A 17,034-nucleotide genomic window follows, 5' to 3' on the forward strand; every position below is an offset into this window, starting at 1 on the left:
GTGCACCTCCCCTGGGAGGTCTGATTCTCAGGAGGCGGATTTCTCCGTGTACCGGGTGGGGGCAGGACGGCCCCTGCGGAGCGAGTGCCTCATACCCCTGGAGGTGGATGGTAGGAAGGTGACGGGCTTCTGGGACACGGGGGCGGAGGTGACTCTGGCCCGATCCGACATAGTGGCCCCAGAGCGGATACTACCCCACACGCAGCTGACCCTGAAGGGCATAGACGGGTCCCCGTTTAAGGTGCCTGTAGCCAGGGTGCATCTGAAATGGGGGGCGAAGGAAGGCCTCAAGGAAGTGGGGGTGCACCCGCACTTGCCCACCGAGGTGCTGATGGGGAATGACCTAGAGGAGTGGCCCCATGAATCCCAGCGGGCTCTAGTCACTACCCGGAGCCAGAGCCAGCGGGGGGCTGACAACCTGGGTCCAGGGAAGGACTCCGGGCAGCGTCCTCAGGGTCCCATCCCAGTGGACACGGGGTCCAGCCAGGCTGGGACTCCGGACCTAGGCATTTAAAAAAAAAGTCTACAGCTGAAGATGAGTGTTGGGATTTTTTGGTGGTCAGCAATCTAAATCTAGAGAAGAATGATATAGGCCCTATTGTGAAGTTTAGCCACTTGGTCATGCTGGAACATTTCACAGAACTGCTTCTATGCCAGAAAAAAATCTGAGACATGTTCTTTTGCCCAGGGAAAAATAGAATGGGCAATCCTTGCAGTACCCTGAAGAAAATTACTGTGATTTGCCTCCCCAAATCATACTCTAAACATCCCTTGCCCCCCATGAACATCTACAGTATCTATCTTAAGTACTTATTTGGCCCCTATTACCATGATATCTGAACACTTTCCACACTTTTTTAAATATATATTTATACTCACATCCAGGGCTGGTCCTAACCATTTGGCGTACTTGCGCAAATTTCTTTTTGTGGTCCTTACAATAATATGCCGTGTTAGCCCGAATATTCAAAAAATGTTCTTTGATTCTTAAGTTTGCATATATCGTGTGACGGCGCGTTGGGGGTCCCCCGTCTCCTGCACCCCGAAATGGCACAAACAGACTGCACCAGCCGGTGGAATAGAGGAAGTTTATTGCCTCTCCAGGATACAGCACAGCACAGATGGAATCTGGTCACAGAGCTGGGCTAGGATGCCTCAGGCCCCCTTGAGATGGGGGAGACTGGGCCCCTAAACTCCAGCCCCTTCCCCTAGGCTCTCCTCCATGCTCTCAGACAGAACTAACTAAATTCCCTTCCAGCCCGGCCCCCCAGTCAGGGCAGCATTCCACCTTCCTTTGTTCCTCTCCATGGGGGGTGTCTGGCCACTGGTTCAACAAGTTTGGCACTACCTTTGCATAGTGAGGTTTTCCCTGCTGGGTCTTGCTCCAGACAGCAGGGGTCACCACAGCCCAGCAAGTACCCCCACTACGTCACAGTTCTCCCCCCTCCGAGAGCGAACTGAGCAGGGTCACTCCGCTCGTGACCTAGGGAAGTTCGGGTCCTCTGCGTGGGAACCCGCCCCGGGGACATGGGTGCTCCCCTTGACTCAGGCCGGCCGTGGCAAGGCCCCACATGAGTTGGCTTCCTTCTGTCCACTTGCCGCCCCGCTCCAGGGTGACTGGCGCAGGCCTGTCCTCGGATGTCACTCCCACCCTTCCGCTGGCCTTGATCTCTGGCCAGGGTCTCTCGGGCCGGGGCCATGAGCCCAGTGAGCCTTCTCTGGACAGCCAGGGCGGCTTCCACCCCCGAAGCTCCATCCAGGGAGGTCTTCCCCTCCCATAACTCTCTCAGCAAGCCCAGAGGGTCTATCTGGGGTAGAGACCCCCAAGCCGCTTTCCTCCTGTCTTGGGCCTTCCCGCCCCTCTGGCAGGAGTCACAGGACCGGCAGTACCGCTGCACGGCTGTAAAGATTCCCGGCCAATAGAAGTGCTGGAGCAGCTTCAGCCGGGTGCTCCGGATCCCCCGGTGGCCCCCAACGGGGACATCGTGGGCCAAATACAGCAGCTTGAGGCGATACTTTCGGGGGACGACCAGCTGCCGCTGGACCCCCCTTGACCTCGCCTTCCTGGGGGGAAAGGTGGGGAACAGGTCCCAATCCCTTTTGTCATAAACCTCAGTTATTTCACTAGAACCCTACAGTCACCTGAACAAATGAAGGGAGAATCTAAGCTGGAGTGTGAGCTCTACTCCTATTGTCTCTTGACCACTTTTCTTCTTTCCCTTCTATGCTTAAACATGTATGTCTTTTGTCAGTTAGTGAAAACTTGAAGCTCCATTTATATCTATAAATGGCAAGTGGGTACTTGTTGATCATTTCTTCTTAAGGAATCTATTTTGAAACAAGTGCTACCTATGCAGATAGGCAGCAGAGGTGAGGCAAATTGCCATGTTAATGGTCCTCTGCTTATAATCTTTAAAATGGCCTTTGCAAAAGTAGCTTCTAATGTGTAAGAATTATATACTACTTGGTTCAGAGCTCATACTGCAGCACCTTTTCCAGGGGTAATCAAACTCAGTTACACTGAGGAACTGTCAAGTACACTTGAGTTCAAAATGCCAACAATCTTTAATATTGTTCACTTTTCTGACTTTTCAAAATGCTGAACTTTAATAAGATTATTAGTCATATTTGATTACATAATGAAAACTAGTTGGAAAACCACACCCAAGCAAGTTGTCTGAGTTTTCTCTGAGAATACCATGGAGCAAATGTAAAAGCTTAATTTATTCCCCATATGCATAAACTATTTGTGGTTTTAGGAAGTAAAGAAGCATTAAGAATGTTTTATTTCCTGTGAAGCTCCCACTTAGGCACCTACATGAAGCACCCATTTTCAAAAATGGTCTGTCATCAGCTAGGGAGTCAGCCACTTCATGCAGGAGGCTAAATGGGAGCAGAGCTTTCTTCAAAATGTGGTATCCCATTTTGGACACTGAGAACTTTCGAAAATGTGACTTTTGTTAATGGATTTAACTTTTTTATTTTTGCTGCTATGTAATGTTCACAGGAAATGAAATAAACACTCTTAATGCTTCTTTACTTCCTAAAGCCACAAGAAATGAAAATATGTATCTGGAAAATAAACTAAGCTGTTTTCTGAGATTTTTTGTAAGTGTGGCTGCCAATTTTCAAATAAGTATAATCTATTATTAAAGCAGAAATACACAACAATGTGAACAGAAGCTTATAGTTTCTAATAGTGTCTTCAATATTAGTATGTGTTAAGAATCAAACCGCTTAACTACACTGTATCTTCCTCACATGTCTCCTTAACCATAAAATGTGTCATTTCCATAACATACATTTTATTGTGAATCAATAGAGGCTCATAATATCTGGTTACTTCATTAAAACAATAGAATACATTAAAATCTATATGTTCCATGGATTTTAATTCCTGAAGCATGTGTCAGCAGAACAGTAATATTTCATGTCACAACAGTTTTGCAAAAGAACTGGACTTAGAATCACAGCATAACAGGTTGGTTAAGAACAGCTGTAGACTTTTTTTTTAAATGATAATTAAAGGTTCACTTTAATCAACATCATGAGGTGCTGCAGGCAGCCTGCTCTTTCACACTGTGTCATGTTGCTCCAACATTTGAACTGCCATTGGAATAGCTGTGTGACAAAGAAAAGAAAATGCTTGCTGCTGCAGCTCCAGAACTCCAATCTGAATTTATGTGGGCAAAGTATCTAATTGTTACTAAGATGTTTCTATTGGGAAAACCAAATTTCACCAATGCATTACAACAGATCTGAAAAACACACATGGACTTTACTTTTATGATAACGTATTATGGCAAGGTCCTTGCTCAGGCCCTCACCTTGGGACACTTTCTTTGACCACAAATCTACTGGTGACTCTTCTGGTGCAGTCACCCGTGCCTTTTATTGTCAGTGCCAGTTTCCCACCACCTTCTATTAACAGAACTTTGGTTTTCTAGCAGCCAACTCAGCCAGCCTCTCCTTCTGGCTTGAGAGCACACTCTGCCACACCCTGGCTCCTCACCTTTACCTCACAGCTGCTTCCATTAGCCCTTCAGTCTAGGGTTGCCAGGTGTCTGGTATTCTACTGGACAGTCCAGTATTTGCACTCTATGTCTGGTAAAAAAAATCAGAAAATACCGGACATGTACAATGTCCGGTATTTTCTGATTTTTCTGGCTGCACACTGGACGGAAGCCTGGCAAGGGCAGGGGGAGAGGCTGAAAGGCAGGGCCACAATTGGCGCTAGGAGTCTGTGAATGCGCAGAAGCCTGGTGGCGGCAGGGGGGAGTGGCTGGGAGTCCCAGCTGGGAGGCGGGGCCAGTATTACCGCTCTGGGTGCGTTGGAAACCTGGCGGGGGAAGTGGCTGGGAGTCCCAGCCACTTCCCCCGCCCCCGCCAGGCTTATGCGCAATCACAGGCTCCCAGCGCCGATCGTGGCCCTGCCTCCCAGCCTGAGAGTCCCAGCTGGGGGGTGGGGCCGCGATCGCCACTCTGGGTGCATCAGAAGCCCAGAACCTAATGGGGGTGGGGGGAGTGGCTGGAGGCAGGGCACGATCGGCACTGGGAGTTCCCTACAATCATTTCAGCTGCAGGATAAAAAGGAGTTCTTCTAAATTCTTCTATAGCCTTAGCTTTAGAGGAATAGAAAACAATGAAAATAGCATGCACATTTGCACAATTACTTCTAAGCCTCTTTACATAGGCTGTGTCCAGACTCAGGGGTTTTTTCGGGAAAAGTAGCCTTTTCCCGAAAAAACTTCCCCTGCGTCCAGACTCAAGCCGCGTTCTTTCAAAATTATTTCGAAAGAACGCGGCTTTTCTTTCGATGGCGGTAAACCTCGTTTCACGAGGAAGAACGCCTTCTTTCGAAAGTTCCTCTTTCGAAAGAAGGTGTTCTTCAATGAAAAGAGGCCGTCTTCGAAAGAGAGCATCCAGACTCGCTGGGTGCTCTCTTTCGAAAAAGCGGATTTCTCTTTCGAAAGATCCGCCTGCAGACTAGACGCGATCTTTTGAAAGAGGCTCTTTCGAAAGATGCTTTCGTAAGAGCCTCTTTCGAAAGAAGCCTGCAGTCTAGACATAGCCATAGAGATGGTATAGGATGACGACGGTTTATAATAAAGTTAAGTATTAAACATAGCATGTTTGTTTGTGGCAGTGGTGGTTTTTTCTTTTCTTTTTTTTTGCTCGACAAATTTTTAGCTTGCGTGTTTGCTATGTTTTGGGAGACCATCTGGCAATCCGACTTCAGGCCTGGGCTTGCTCAGCTGGCTGTAATTGGCCTTTTCAGCCAGGCTGTAGTGGCAGAGATCTGGCTTAGCCAGCAGTCTGTCACAGTATGTTAAGAGATCCCTGTGACGGGGCATACCCACCCCACACTGTTCAGGAGGGAGGGTTATCCCAGCCTGGTAGGCAGGAGAGGCCACACCCCTTTTAGCTTATTAGGCATGCTCCAGCTGCATTAGTATAAGAGAGCCGCTCAACTCAGTTGGGAAGAGGGGCGGGGCTCTTGAACAGCCCCTGCAACAGCTGCCGTAGCCACAGCCACCCCAGGAGCAGCCACACCGGCAGCAGCAGCTATAGCCACAGCCGCAGCCATAGCCCCAGTCAGCAAGGACATCCAGGAGGTACCAACTCACCAAATAACACCCCGAGGACTGCACCGCACACGAGAATGGTAGGAAGTAGCTGAGGGCAGAGGATTGTCCTCTGAGAGCTCGGCGTGTTCTGGCTGGAATCCCCATTGAGCAGGCAGTGGAATCTGCCACTGCCAACAGGGCTCTTGGCTGGGACCTGGTGGAGTGGAAGGGCCTGGGTCACCTCCCCTCCCCTCCCCCTCCACCACCCCACCCACGGTAACTCTGCTCCCAGGCTTTTTGGAAGGTTTACCTTTGAACTAGGCCTGCAGGACCCTCTGTACTCTAAGCAAGGTAACTGTACTTTGGGACTAGGCCGGTGAGGCCATATTTACCCTAGTAGAGGGAACTATGCTGAGGGACTAGGTCGCTATGGTCATACTTACCCTAACAGAGGGAATTGTATTTTGGGACTAGGCTTGTGAGGCTGCATTTACTCTAATAGAGGAAGCAGTACTTTGGGAGTACTGCCAGGAGGTGCCCTGTGGACGAGGTCACTCCTTGGCATGTGGTAGAGAATGTGGGCAGAACCCCAGGCCTGAAGAGAGGCCTAGCCTGGGGAAAAAGAAAGTGAACCCAGACAGAGTGCAGGGTTCCCTTTTTCCTTTTTTTCTTGTGGTTATTTTTCTTTGTATACAAGAGAACTAGATAAGCGGGCCTGAGATGGCACGAGACCAAGTTTTAAAGTGCTGGTGAAAAGCCAGCAACAACAAGCTCTTCAACAGCGGCAGCAATATGTGCAGCTGTTGCAACAGGTGATGATGCACCACCAAGAAATTATAAAGACGTTAGTGGCATAGTAGCAAGAACAGCAGGAGAGCTTGATCCAACAATTGGCAACATTGGGGTGGCCACCCAGTACCTCACTCAATGCACCAGGGGATGCCAACCCAGGGGTCCCCTCTTCGAGAATCCCGCTGAGACTCACTAAAATGGGGCCGGATGATGACCCAGAAGTGTTTTTAGTAACCTTTGAGCAAATGGATATTGTTGCTCAGTGGCTAGTTTGATATTGGGCTACCGTCTTAGCCCTTTATTTGAGAGGGCCCGCACAAGCAGCCTACCGTAACTTGGACCTTCAGGAAGCACTGGATTATGTGAAAGTGAAAGCTGCCATATTGGATCAGACTGGGACTAACCCCGAGACATACCAACAACATTTTCAACAGGTATGGTATCCAACATGGGCCAGGCCCCACGTGGTGGCTCAACGCCTCTGGGACTATGCGTGGCAATGGCTAAAGCCTGAGCAAAGGTCTAGCGACCAAATAGCTGAGGCTGTTGTATTGGAACAGTTCACTCACATCCTTCCTGGTGTGGGAAGAGGGGGAAGAAGCGGGGGAAGACATTGGCCCACAACCCTTTTAGAAGCTGTGGATCTCATGGAGGATTATGTGGCAGTGGAACCTCTGGACCACTGCCCCTGGAAGGCAGAGGAGCCAGCGAGGAAGGCCCAGCTTCCCCAGAGACAGTCCCCTCTGGACCCACAAGGAGGGTTGCAATGTGGAAAGATGTCTCAGCATAAAGCTAGAGACTTTAATTATAAACTGCCTACTGTTAAGGGTCTGAGATGCCGCAAGGAGGTACAGCCCACGGGAACTGAGCTGGTGGGGAGAGAGGTGGCAGCTAGCAGGGGACAGGATAATTGTTTCAAGTGTGATCAGGAAGGACATTCCGCTGGGACTGCCCATTCATGGATTGCAGCTATGCGCAGGGATGGGTAGCAGGACCCCAAGAACAGAAGAGAGACCCCGAGAAATGTTGAATGTCAGTAGTCATTGAAAGGGTCAACATGACTGCGCTCATACATTCAGGGTATAGTCAGACCCTGGTCCAGAGAAACTTCGTACCTGAGTCATCATCAATCAGGAACATCAGTTATGTACAGTGTGTCCCTGGGGACCTCCATGCCTACATTACAGCTAAGGTAAATTGCATAATTGGGGATTGGGCTACCGCCCTTTCCATTGGAGTGGCACCCAGACTGGCTTATCCAGTGATATTGGAACGGGACTGGCCTTGGTTTGGGGACCTAGTGCAAAAGGCTGCCCAGACTTTCAAGTCAGGGAAAGAGAGTGGCCCTTGCAAAATGGGCTGTTGGGAAGAGACCAGCAAGAGGAGGACCCAGGGGAGAGGACCTAAAGGGCCATAGTAAGCACGGCAGACCCACCTACCTGAGCTGGTTCCATGGTGGAGGAAGCTCAAAGGGCACTGGAAGGATGGGGAACAGACTTTGTATGGGAACTTTGTATGGGAAGATCCTACCCTCAAATACACCTGGGAACAAGCTTCCATACCCGATCAGGTAAGAGGAAGTAATGCTCCAACACCTCAGGGACCCTGCTTTGAAATTTGGAATGACCGCCTCTATCGTAGGGTTGAGGAACCCCAGACAAGAGAAGTTCTGCGGCAGTTGTTGGTTCCCTGAAGATTACACCTGGGATTTTTTCACCTAGCCCATGAAGTACCCTGGGCAGGGCACCTGGGAAGGGAGAAAATCCTCCTGTAGCCCAGAAGTTCTTCTGGCCGGGGATTCACTAGGAGGTGAGGAACTTTTGTGCGTCGTGTCCCAAATGCCATCAGGCAGGACTGAAGGGAATGCCAAAGGCCCCACGTATACCCCTCCTGGTGGTCAATACCCCGTTCGAGCAGATAGGGTTAGACTTGGTGGAGCCACTGGAAAAAAGTGCCACTGGGCACCAATGCATTTTAGTAATTGTGGACTATGCAACCTGTTACCCTGAAGCTATCCCCTTGAGAATAGCTTTGGCTCCTAAGATAGCCACCGAGTTGGTCAAGCTTTTTGCCCGGTTTGGAATCCCTTGAGAGATCTTAACAGACTTGGGGACCGATGTTACTTCCAGGTTGATGGCCGAGCTTTGCCATCTCCTGGGCATACGGGCCCTACAAACTTCTCTCTATCCCCTGTAAACTGATGGACTGGTGCAGTGTTTCAATAAAACCTTGAAGAGCATGCTACGGAACTTCGTGAAGAAGGATCCTCATCAATGGGACACTCTGCTACCAGAATTGTTGTTCACCATAAGAGAGGAAATCCAAGCCTCCATGGGGTTTTCCCCATTTGAACTTTTATATGTCCAGCAGCCACAAGAGATCCTCTATCTGTTAAAGGAAAACTGGGAAGAACATGAGGTCCAAACCAAGGGGGTGATACATTAAATTGTACAACTGAGGAAAAGACTCCAAAAGCTAGGCCAACTGGCCCAAGAGAACTTGGAACAGGCCAACAGACCCAAGCACAGCACTATAATAAAGGAGCTGGACTATGGAATTTTGAGCCTGGATACTGGGTCCTGATTCTGTTACCATCCTCAGAGTCCAAGCTGTGGATAAAATGGCAAGGCCCTTTTGAAATTACCCAGAAGATAGGACAGATGGATTATGAAGATTATGTCATGACACCCAAACCTATCATATTAATTTGTTTAAACCTTGGAAGAGTCGGGAGGCATTGCTGATTGTGCCCTACCCACCCTCACACCCCACCCCCACCCCGAACCTGAACTGGGACCGTTCGTAGATGAACATTGTGAAGATAGCCCAGCCACCATAGGGGAAACCCTCGACCACATCCAGAAACAACAACTCCAAGATCTTTTACATACCTATTCAGAGATATTGTCCACCAAACTGGGGTAGAAGGTGTGGAATCCCCATTGGCCCCTAGCCAAAAAGGTGTGGGAAGCAGTTAGGAAGGAGCTAGATGTAATGACTGACATGGGGTAATAGAAGATCCCATGGTGAATGGCGGAGTTCTGAAACCAGACGGATCCATGAGGTTCTGTATAGACTTCAGAAAAGTTAATGAGATTTCACAATTTGACGCTTACCCAATGCCACGGGTTGAAGAACTCCTGGAGAGGCTGGGCAGAGCCACCTGTTTAATAACCTTAAACCTTACTAAGGGGTACTGGCAAATTCCCCTAACATTCTGGGCGAAGACAGCCTTTCCAATCCCCTTCGGCTTGTATCAATTCGTGACTATTCCTTTTGGACTCCACGGGGCAGCAGCCACCTTTCAACAGTTAATAGACCGAGTCCTACAACCCCACGCAGAATATGTAGAGGCATATATAGATGACATGATAATAAATAACACAACCTGGGAAGACCATCTCTGCTACCTTTGAGGTCTTACGAGCCTTGAAGGAAGTGGGCCTCACAGCAAACCTCACCAAGTACAGCTTTGGACAGACTGAGGTCACCTACCTTGGCTTTACCATAGGAGGGGGGCATCTGAGACCACTAATTAGTAAAGTAAAAGCTCTACAAGAATAACCCACTCCCACAATCAAGAAGCAAGGAAGGCAATTTCTGGAGCTGGCAGGCTATTATTGATGGTTCGTACCAGATTTTGCAACTGTGGCAGCCTCCTTAACTGATCTGACAAGAAAAATCCTACCCTAGAAGGTCCAGTGGTCCCGAGATTGCGAGACTGCCTTTGAGGCTTTAAAGGTGTGGCTGACATAAGAACCAGTCTTGGTATATCCTGACTTTCAGGAACTTTTCCTCCTGCAGACAGATGCATCTGAGGTGGGGATTGGAGTGGTTTTATCTCAAGTGGCGGCAGGGAAAAACATCCGGTGCTCTATTTAAGCTGGAAGCTATTTCCCCAAGAGATCAAATACTCCACCATTGAGAAAGATGGCCGTAAAGTTGGCTATAGATGCACTGAGATATTATTTACTTGGAAACCCTTTCATACTAGTGATGGACCATGCCCCATTGCGCTGGATTCACCAGATGAAAGAAACCAACCCGCAAGTAATGTTTGGTACCTCTCACTGCAGCCTTACGAATTCCAGGTGAGACATTGGCTGGGGAAGGTGCATACGAATGCTGATTTCTTTTTCTTGCAGCTCCTTTTGGCTCTGGTTTGCTGTTTCTAGTCAAAGGAAACCACAGGAAGTGGTGTGGCCTGGGCTGCCACTTCCCATGGTTCTCCTTGGCTGGAAAAGGTGAACCTCAGTCAATGGGAGCTGTGAGCCTCTCTGGCTTTGGACGTTTTTTAGGTAAAGTCGCACGTACCCACTACAGGCTTTCCCCGAGTTACATGGATCCGACTTACATCGGATCCCTACTTACAAACGGGGTGAGGCAACCCCGCACTAGCTGCTTCCTCCCAGCAGACTAGGGAGATGCGAAGCTAGCACCTCCTCCCCAGCAGACCAGGGAGACGCAGAGCAGCTTTTCTCAGCAGACACCTCAGCTTGAGAATAAAGGACTGAGGGAAGTGAGGCGTGGGAGAATAAAACTGAGCTCTGGAGAAATGTTTGGCTAGAGTTTCCCCTACAATATGTACCAGTTCCGACTTACATACAAATTCAACTTAAGAACAAACCTACAGTCCCTATCTTGTATGTAACCCGGGGACTGCCTGTAGTGGCTTTCCCAAGGTCGGCCCATGGCCCTCTGAGAAACACTGCTCCAAAATATTTGCAGCCCCTCCTAGCTTCACTGAATCAAACTATCACCACTACTTTCATCATCATAAAATCTGGTTTTAAGGGCATGCTTTTTCAATTTTCTAAAATTATATTTCTGAGACATTTCAAATTGGCTTCTGGAGAACTAGATAGTGGGCAGGATTTGTAAAGGACCAAATAGCCTTTAACCTGTAGATTGCTAGCTAATATCCAGCTAGATCACTAGTGACATAAAGGTGCTACTATCTGATGGTGTCTAGTGGCTTCTGTGACATGTGTTTGATGTTTGAGAGTTGACAACTATCCACATCACAAAAAAGCCACGACATTTCACAGTAATTGGTACCTTTGTTGACAGCCTCAGAAGATTAAACAGGCAAAGAGACTGAGCTATCCTACAGTTCTGGCTGGTCCCTTCGGGTCAGCGTGAGGAAGCTTTCATTAATGCAGATTGCCTATCTCCTAGAACTGGAAGGGACCTGAAAGGTCATTGAGTCCAGTCCCCTGCCTTCTCAGCAGGACCAAGTACTACCCCTGATGATTTTTTGCCCCAAATCCCTAAATGGCCTCTGCAAGGATTGAACTCACAACCCTGGGTTTAGCAGACCAATGCTCAAACCACTGAGCTATACCTCCCCCCTGCAACTGCCCTGTGTAGAGGATCCATCATTCTCCGTGGCTGTCAGCCAGCACCTTTCACAAGCACTGAACTCATGTGAAATGTGTTTTCTCTCTTAAATCAATTACCTCACATTTCTGAGTCCTGCTTTTCTCCTTAGAATGGTTATATTTACAGAATGTAGGAGGAGACAAAAAGTTTTTTTCACTTTTAATTTCTATTTTAAACAAGGATTAGCTTATCCATTTCCATGAACTAAATAAAAATTATTTATCACATTTACTACAGTATATTCTCAAGGGATTTTTAGAAACGACATGAAAAAGTTTACAGAGCTTCTTTATCCGATTGCTTGCTGAATGTTAATTTAGGCAGATACTTTACAGTATCCCCATTCCTAACCCCATTCATGTTCATTCCAATTACAAACTGCAACTTTGTTGGGAAACAAAGAATACTTTAAAATAATCAACTGATTCAGGTCAGAAAAGAAAAGAACGTTCTCCTTTTAATATTACACGTGCTCATGTTCAATTTTGACCTCTTTTTATATTTAGTCCCAGATATCTGAGATTATTATTTTAGATACCTGAGTTTTCAGTTATCTAAAGGGTAAGGAGGAAGGAGAAGGAGGGTAAGGAGGAAGGAGAAAACTTGTTCATCTTGTCCTCTGAGACTAGAACAAGAAGCAATGGGCTTACACTGCAGCAAGGGAGGTTTAGGTTAGACATTAGGAAAAAGTTCCTAACTGTCAGGGTAGTCAAACACTGGAATAAATTGCCCAGGGAGGTTGTGGAATCTCCATCTCTGGAGCTATTTAAGAATAGGTTAGATAAATGTCTATCGGGGATGGTCTAGACAGTATTTGGTCCTGCCATGAGGGCAGGGGACTGGACTCGATGACCTCTCGAGGTCCCTTCCAGTCCTAATAGTCTATGACTCTATGATTGCAATAAATGTATCTTACTGTTTTGCGTTCCAGCTCCCGAAGACACCCTATAATATTTATCCAGATACTCTAAGGCTGGTTTTTTCTTTCAGAACTGAAATTAGACTCAGTATAATAGGCGCTTAGCTGGAGAAAAATGTTTGGGGGAGAGCACCCACCTGGCAGCCACCTCTCTCCCTCCACCCAGCTAGTGGTCCCATCCATCCGTGCCTCCGCCTCCCTCTCATTACTTCCCTCCCACTGTGGAACAGATATACTGTAGCAAGCAAGAGGTGCTGGGAGTGAGAGAAGGGACACACTCCACAGAAAGAGCAGAACAGGACTGGAAAACATGTGAGGATGGAGAGGGATACAGTTAGGAAGAGGCAGGGCAGGAGTTTCAGGAAGGAGTAAAGTGATGGCAAAGCCTGGAGCTGAGAAAGGGAGCTGAGCACCTCTCCCTCGCTTTCCCTCCTGCACATTAGAAAGTTGGTGCTCAGTAGTGACTATAAGATACTATAGTAATTTCTGCTGCTTATACTTTTGCAAAGTCATATGAAACTTTCTGAGACATATTTGTCTTGCTGACATCAGTGAAGGGCCAGTCCTACATATGTACAGCTGGTCCAGGACTGTTCTATTTTGCCTCACATACTGAAAGAATTGCCAACTATGTTCTGAACTGAATATTTTTTTAAATAAGTTATTTAAAACTTTAAGCAGAAACACAGTTTTATTGCCCAGTTAAACAATATTGAAATATCAGTTATTTAACTATTGTGAGGGTTCTATATTGTAAAAATACAAAATCAGGGCTTGGGGATTTGGGATTCAGCCCTGCTCAGGGCACCAGGCTCAGCCCCTCTTGGGGTGTGGGACATAGGGCCTCAGTCTGGCCTGGGGCTTCTGTCTCCCTCAGGGTGCCCAGAGTGAGGCTTCAGACTCTGGACTTCAACCCTGCATGTTGCTCCAGCCTTCTCGCTACTCGGCAAGGTCAAGCTGCTGGCTGGGCTCCTCCAGCATTTCTTCCCCCCTCCCTGCCACCTAAAAATAAGTAAATAAAAACTGAAAATTCAATTAATAATTATTGAGATTATAGCAAGGAAATAAATAAGTAACAAATGTCGTTTTTACAAAGTCACTTATGGTCTATGCACAATAGTGATAAAAACTGCACTTTGATATTTAGGTGTATGAGAGAGTTAAAAGTTAACTCTGCTGCAGATTCATCGGATCAGCCTTGCGTTTACTTGTTTTTCTCCATAGCTACCGATATCTTGAAAGTTCCTGAATGTCTGTATCTGACTTGCAGTTTAGTTGTAGTCATGGTGGTACTAGGACATTACAGAGATTAGGTGGGTGAGAAGTTCTGATGGCCCAGTAAAAGAGAATACCTCACCCACCTTGTATTCCTGACTCGATTGTCAAGCTGTTCCATTCTTGCGCATTAATTTATCTGCATTTACTACATAGTGTATCTTTCTTCATCTCTTAGGTCTTCACCTTCTATGTATAACTTCTCCAGTGCCATAACTCATTGGTAAACATTAATTTTAGCTGACAAGATTTCAGCTGCCCAATGCCAAATTTATGCACAAACTAAGTGAGTTATAATTTAGGGCCTCAGATTATGAGGGGACTCTAAATACAACACAATTACTAGTTTTTGGTTGCATCCTCACCTATGTACCAGTATATATGCAAATATAAAACTTTATTATTTCTATTTTTATTGTCCTTTCTGATAGCATAATACACATTTTTTGGTATTTTGATTATGGGACCTCTTAAACATGACATAGTTTAGGGCAGGGGTGGGCAATACTTTTTTGCTGGGGGCCACTTCAAAAATTTCTAAAGTCACCTCAGGCCACTGCGGAAGGTGCAGGGTCTCAAGAGGAAAGCGCAGGGCTGGGATATTTCCAGGTTCCCCATCCCCAGACCATGATTGGTCTGGGGGTGGGGGAGTGCCTTCCCCCCCAATTCCTCCTAGGTGCCCATTCCCCTGGCTGGGAGGAGACATCCCACGCTCCCCTACCCCCAGGCTGCAGGGCAGAGTGAAGGAAACTTAATGTGCTCCCCCCACCCCATACCCTGATTGGCCTGGGAGTGGAGGAGTGTGCGAAGCCTCCTCCTGCCATGCCAGGAGTGTCTCGCACTTCCAAGCACTGTATGTTCCTATCATGGTGGAGGAAACTTTGCATGCTCTCTCCTCCCCCAGGCCCTAATTGGCTGGGCTGTGGGGGAGCGGCAGGGCCTCTATGGGCCGGATCCACCTGCTTGGTGGGCCACATCTTGCCTCCGGAAGCCCTTTTGCCCACCCCTTGCTTAATCCAGTCCTGGCTGTAGCAAGGTGGTCATGTTGTATAATCTGTATTCATATGTCAGAATTGCATTTAACAACTGCTATGCCCTGAAGTCTGCATGTCTCAATCCTTTAGTAAAGGACTAACAACAACCACTGCTTGAGGCTGGGGGGGGGGGGGGGGGGGGGGGGGCGCTGGCCCTGCTGGCCCTGGTGCTGCTGTGGGCCTATGTCCTGCGCCCCCCGCCGGGCCCTCAGATCCTGGGGCGGTGCCCCACGCTGCGCTTTGAGCTCAGCGCCCGTGACAGGCAGGAGCTCAAGGAGGTGCTGAAAGGTGCCATCGAAATTCAAATGGTATCCTTCTCTCCAGAGGAGCAAAATATAACAGACCTGGCCGAATTTGGGAATTATATTCAAAAAGGGTATTCTGCAAGCTCTAGAATTTCTTACGTTCTTGTTATCTTTTCTTGGTTGGTTCTTCCCATTAAAACTTCAGAACAGCATCAAATCCACCATATGCATCAGAAACAGCATTTTCAATGGATGGAACCCTTATATATTAAATATATACATACCTATATACATATTCCAGATATGCTACTATTTAAAACTGGTATTAATTTTCACAGAGATACAGTATTTTAGATCTAAAAGGATGATTCTTTACATATTTTGAAACCTGATTACAATACAAATCAATGTACAGTAAAAACTCTGTTTATCGGGCACATAAATAAACATAAAACTCAATTAAGTGTCATTTCTGATATCTCCCATTCCCCTTATTCCCCCATCACACCACATTACAGAGTTGTATTGTAATACAGATTGAACCTCCTTGTTCAGCACCCTTGGGACCTGATCCGTCCTGAATCAGGGAATTTGCCAGACCAGGAGAGGTCAATGCCAGTCCCTCTGCTGTCGCCACAGCAGAGGAGCTAGCATTGATGGATCAAGGATGAGGGAGGATGCTTGGAGGAAGAGACAGAGTGGCTGTGTAGCCAACAGTGATGCCTCTTGGCCATTGGACTCTGTGGCGAGCTGCAGCTGCTGGCCGTGGGGCTGGACTCCCAACAATGGGCCACAGGCCCCTGGCTACAGAATTCCACTTCTGGTCTTCAACTACCCCATCTCTTCCCATGAGCATTCCCTGTCCCAGCTTTTTCCTGACCCCAAGCTTGCCTGCCACAAATCAGTTATTTGCAGCACTCCAGCATCCCTAGGAAAGCGGGGTAGAAGTTTCTGAGCACCGGGCTCCCAGCTTTTCCCTATGAGTGTTTCAGCCCCAGAGTAGCCACATATGCCAGACTACTGATGTTGCTCGATGAGGGAAGTCCAGATTATAGAGGTTCAACTTGTACCAGTTAACTTCTGCCTTTAAGTGCGGAGAGAATGTGGCTCTCAGGTGTTACAGGACTGTAAAATCCCAGCCTGGCTGAAGCCAAAAGCAAAAATTCCTTGAACTTCAGGGGGCCACAATACCAGCTTAAAATTTAATAAGCACATTCTGATTAAAATTATAATGGATAGTTTCCCTCACAGAAAATATATCACACGCCTTCTTGTAGAAACATTGTTGTAAATATATCTTTTAACACAATATAAACAACTTCTTACAAATGTGATATTCTTATTAATGCAAATTAATAGGAACGGGCACACAGTTGTATTCCTTCTGCTTCAAACAAAGTTAGTGCTAAAAGCATACCCACATAAAAAGTCTACTCTATACTTACTCTTGTGTTGTTTCTTTCAGCCTTCAGTTCTGAAATCTCTTCTTCTTTTTCAAGCAATTGCTCCCTACATGCATTTAACTCTTTTGTCAGTGCAGCAAATTCCTATAAAAAGGAAATAAATATAAAGATGATTGTAAATGTACACTTTGAAGCATATACTCAAAATGAATGTGCATGATAGTATTTAGGATTTAATATTTAAACACTTTTTAAAAGTATAGAAAGGCAGCAGTATGAAATTAGAAATTAGAAATTATTTCCTATAAAATATGCACTAAAAGTGCCACAAAGACAGCTTTTCTACAGAAACCCTGGACATAGCTAATGAAATGCACCTACTCCATACACAGAGGCTGCATCTAGACTGGCAAGTTT

The 17,034-nt window shown here is 47.1% G+C and overlaps 1 protein-coding gene across 6 annotated transcripts in view; it reads right to left on the bottom strand.

Moving 5' to 3' along the window:
• The window catches only part of PPFIA2 (PPFI scaffold protein A2), a 601,388-nt gene that overhangs the window by 250,935 nt on the left and 333,419 nt on the right, over window positions 1–17,034 (bottom strand). For all 6 annotated transcript variants that reach the window (XM_075932507.2, XM_089780129.1, XM_089780128.1 and 3 more), the window contains one exon: window positions 16,660–16,761. In XM_075932507.2, the coding sequence (XP_075788622.1) occupies window positions 16,660–16,761 (102 nt within the window). The remainder of the gene's footprint in view (window positions 1–16,659; window positions 16,762–17,034) is intronic.

This window comes from Pelodiscus sinensis, chromosome 1 (assembly GCF_052426305.1).
Source record: "Pelodiscus sinensis isolate ZL-2025 chromosome 1, ASM5242630v1, whole genome shotgun sequence".
Classification (NCBI taxonomy): domain Eukaryota; kingdom Metazoa; phylum Chordata; order Testudines; family Trionychidae; genus Pelodiscus; species Pelodiscus sinensis.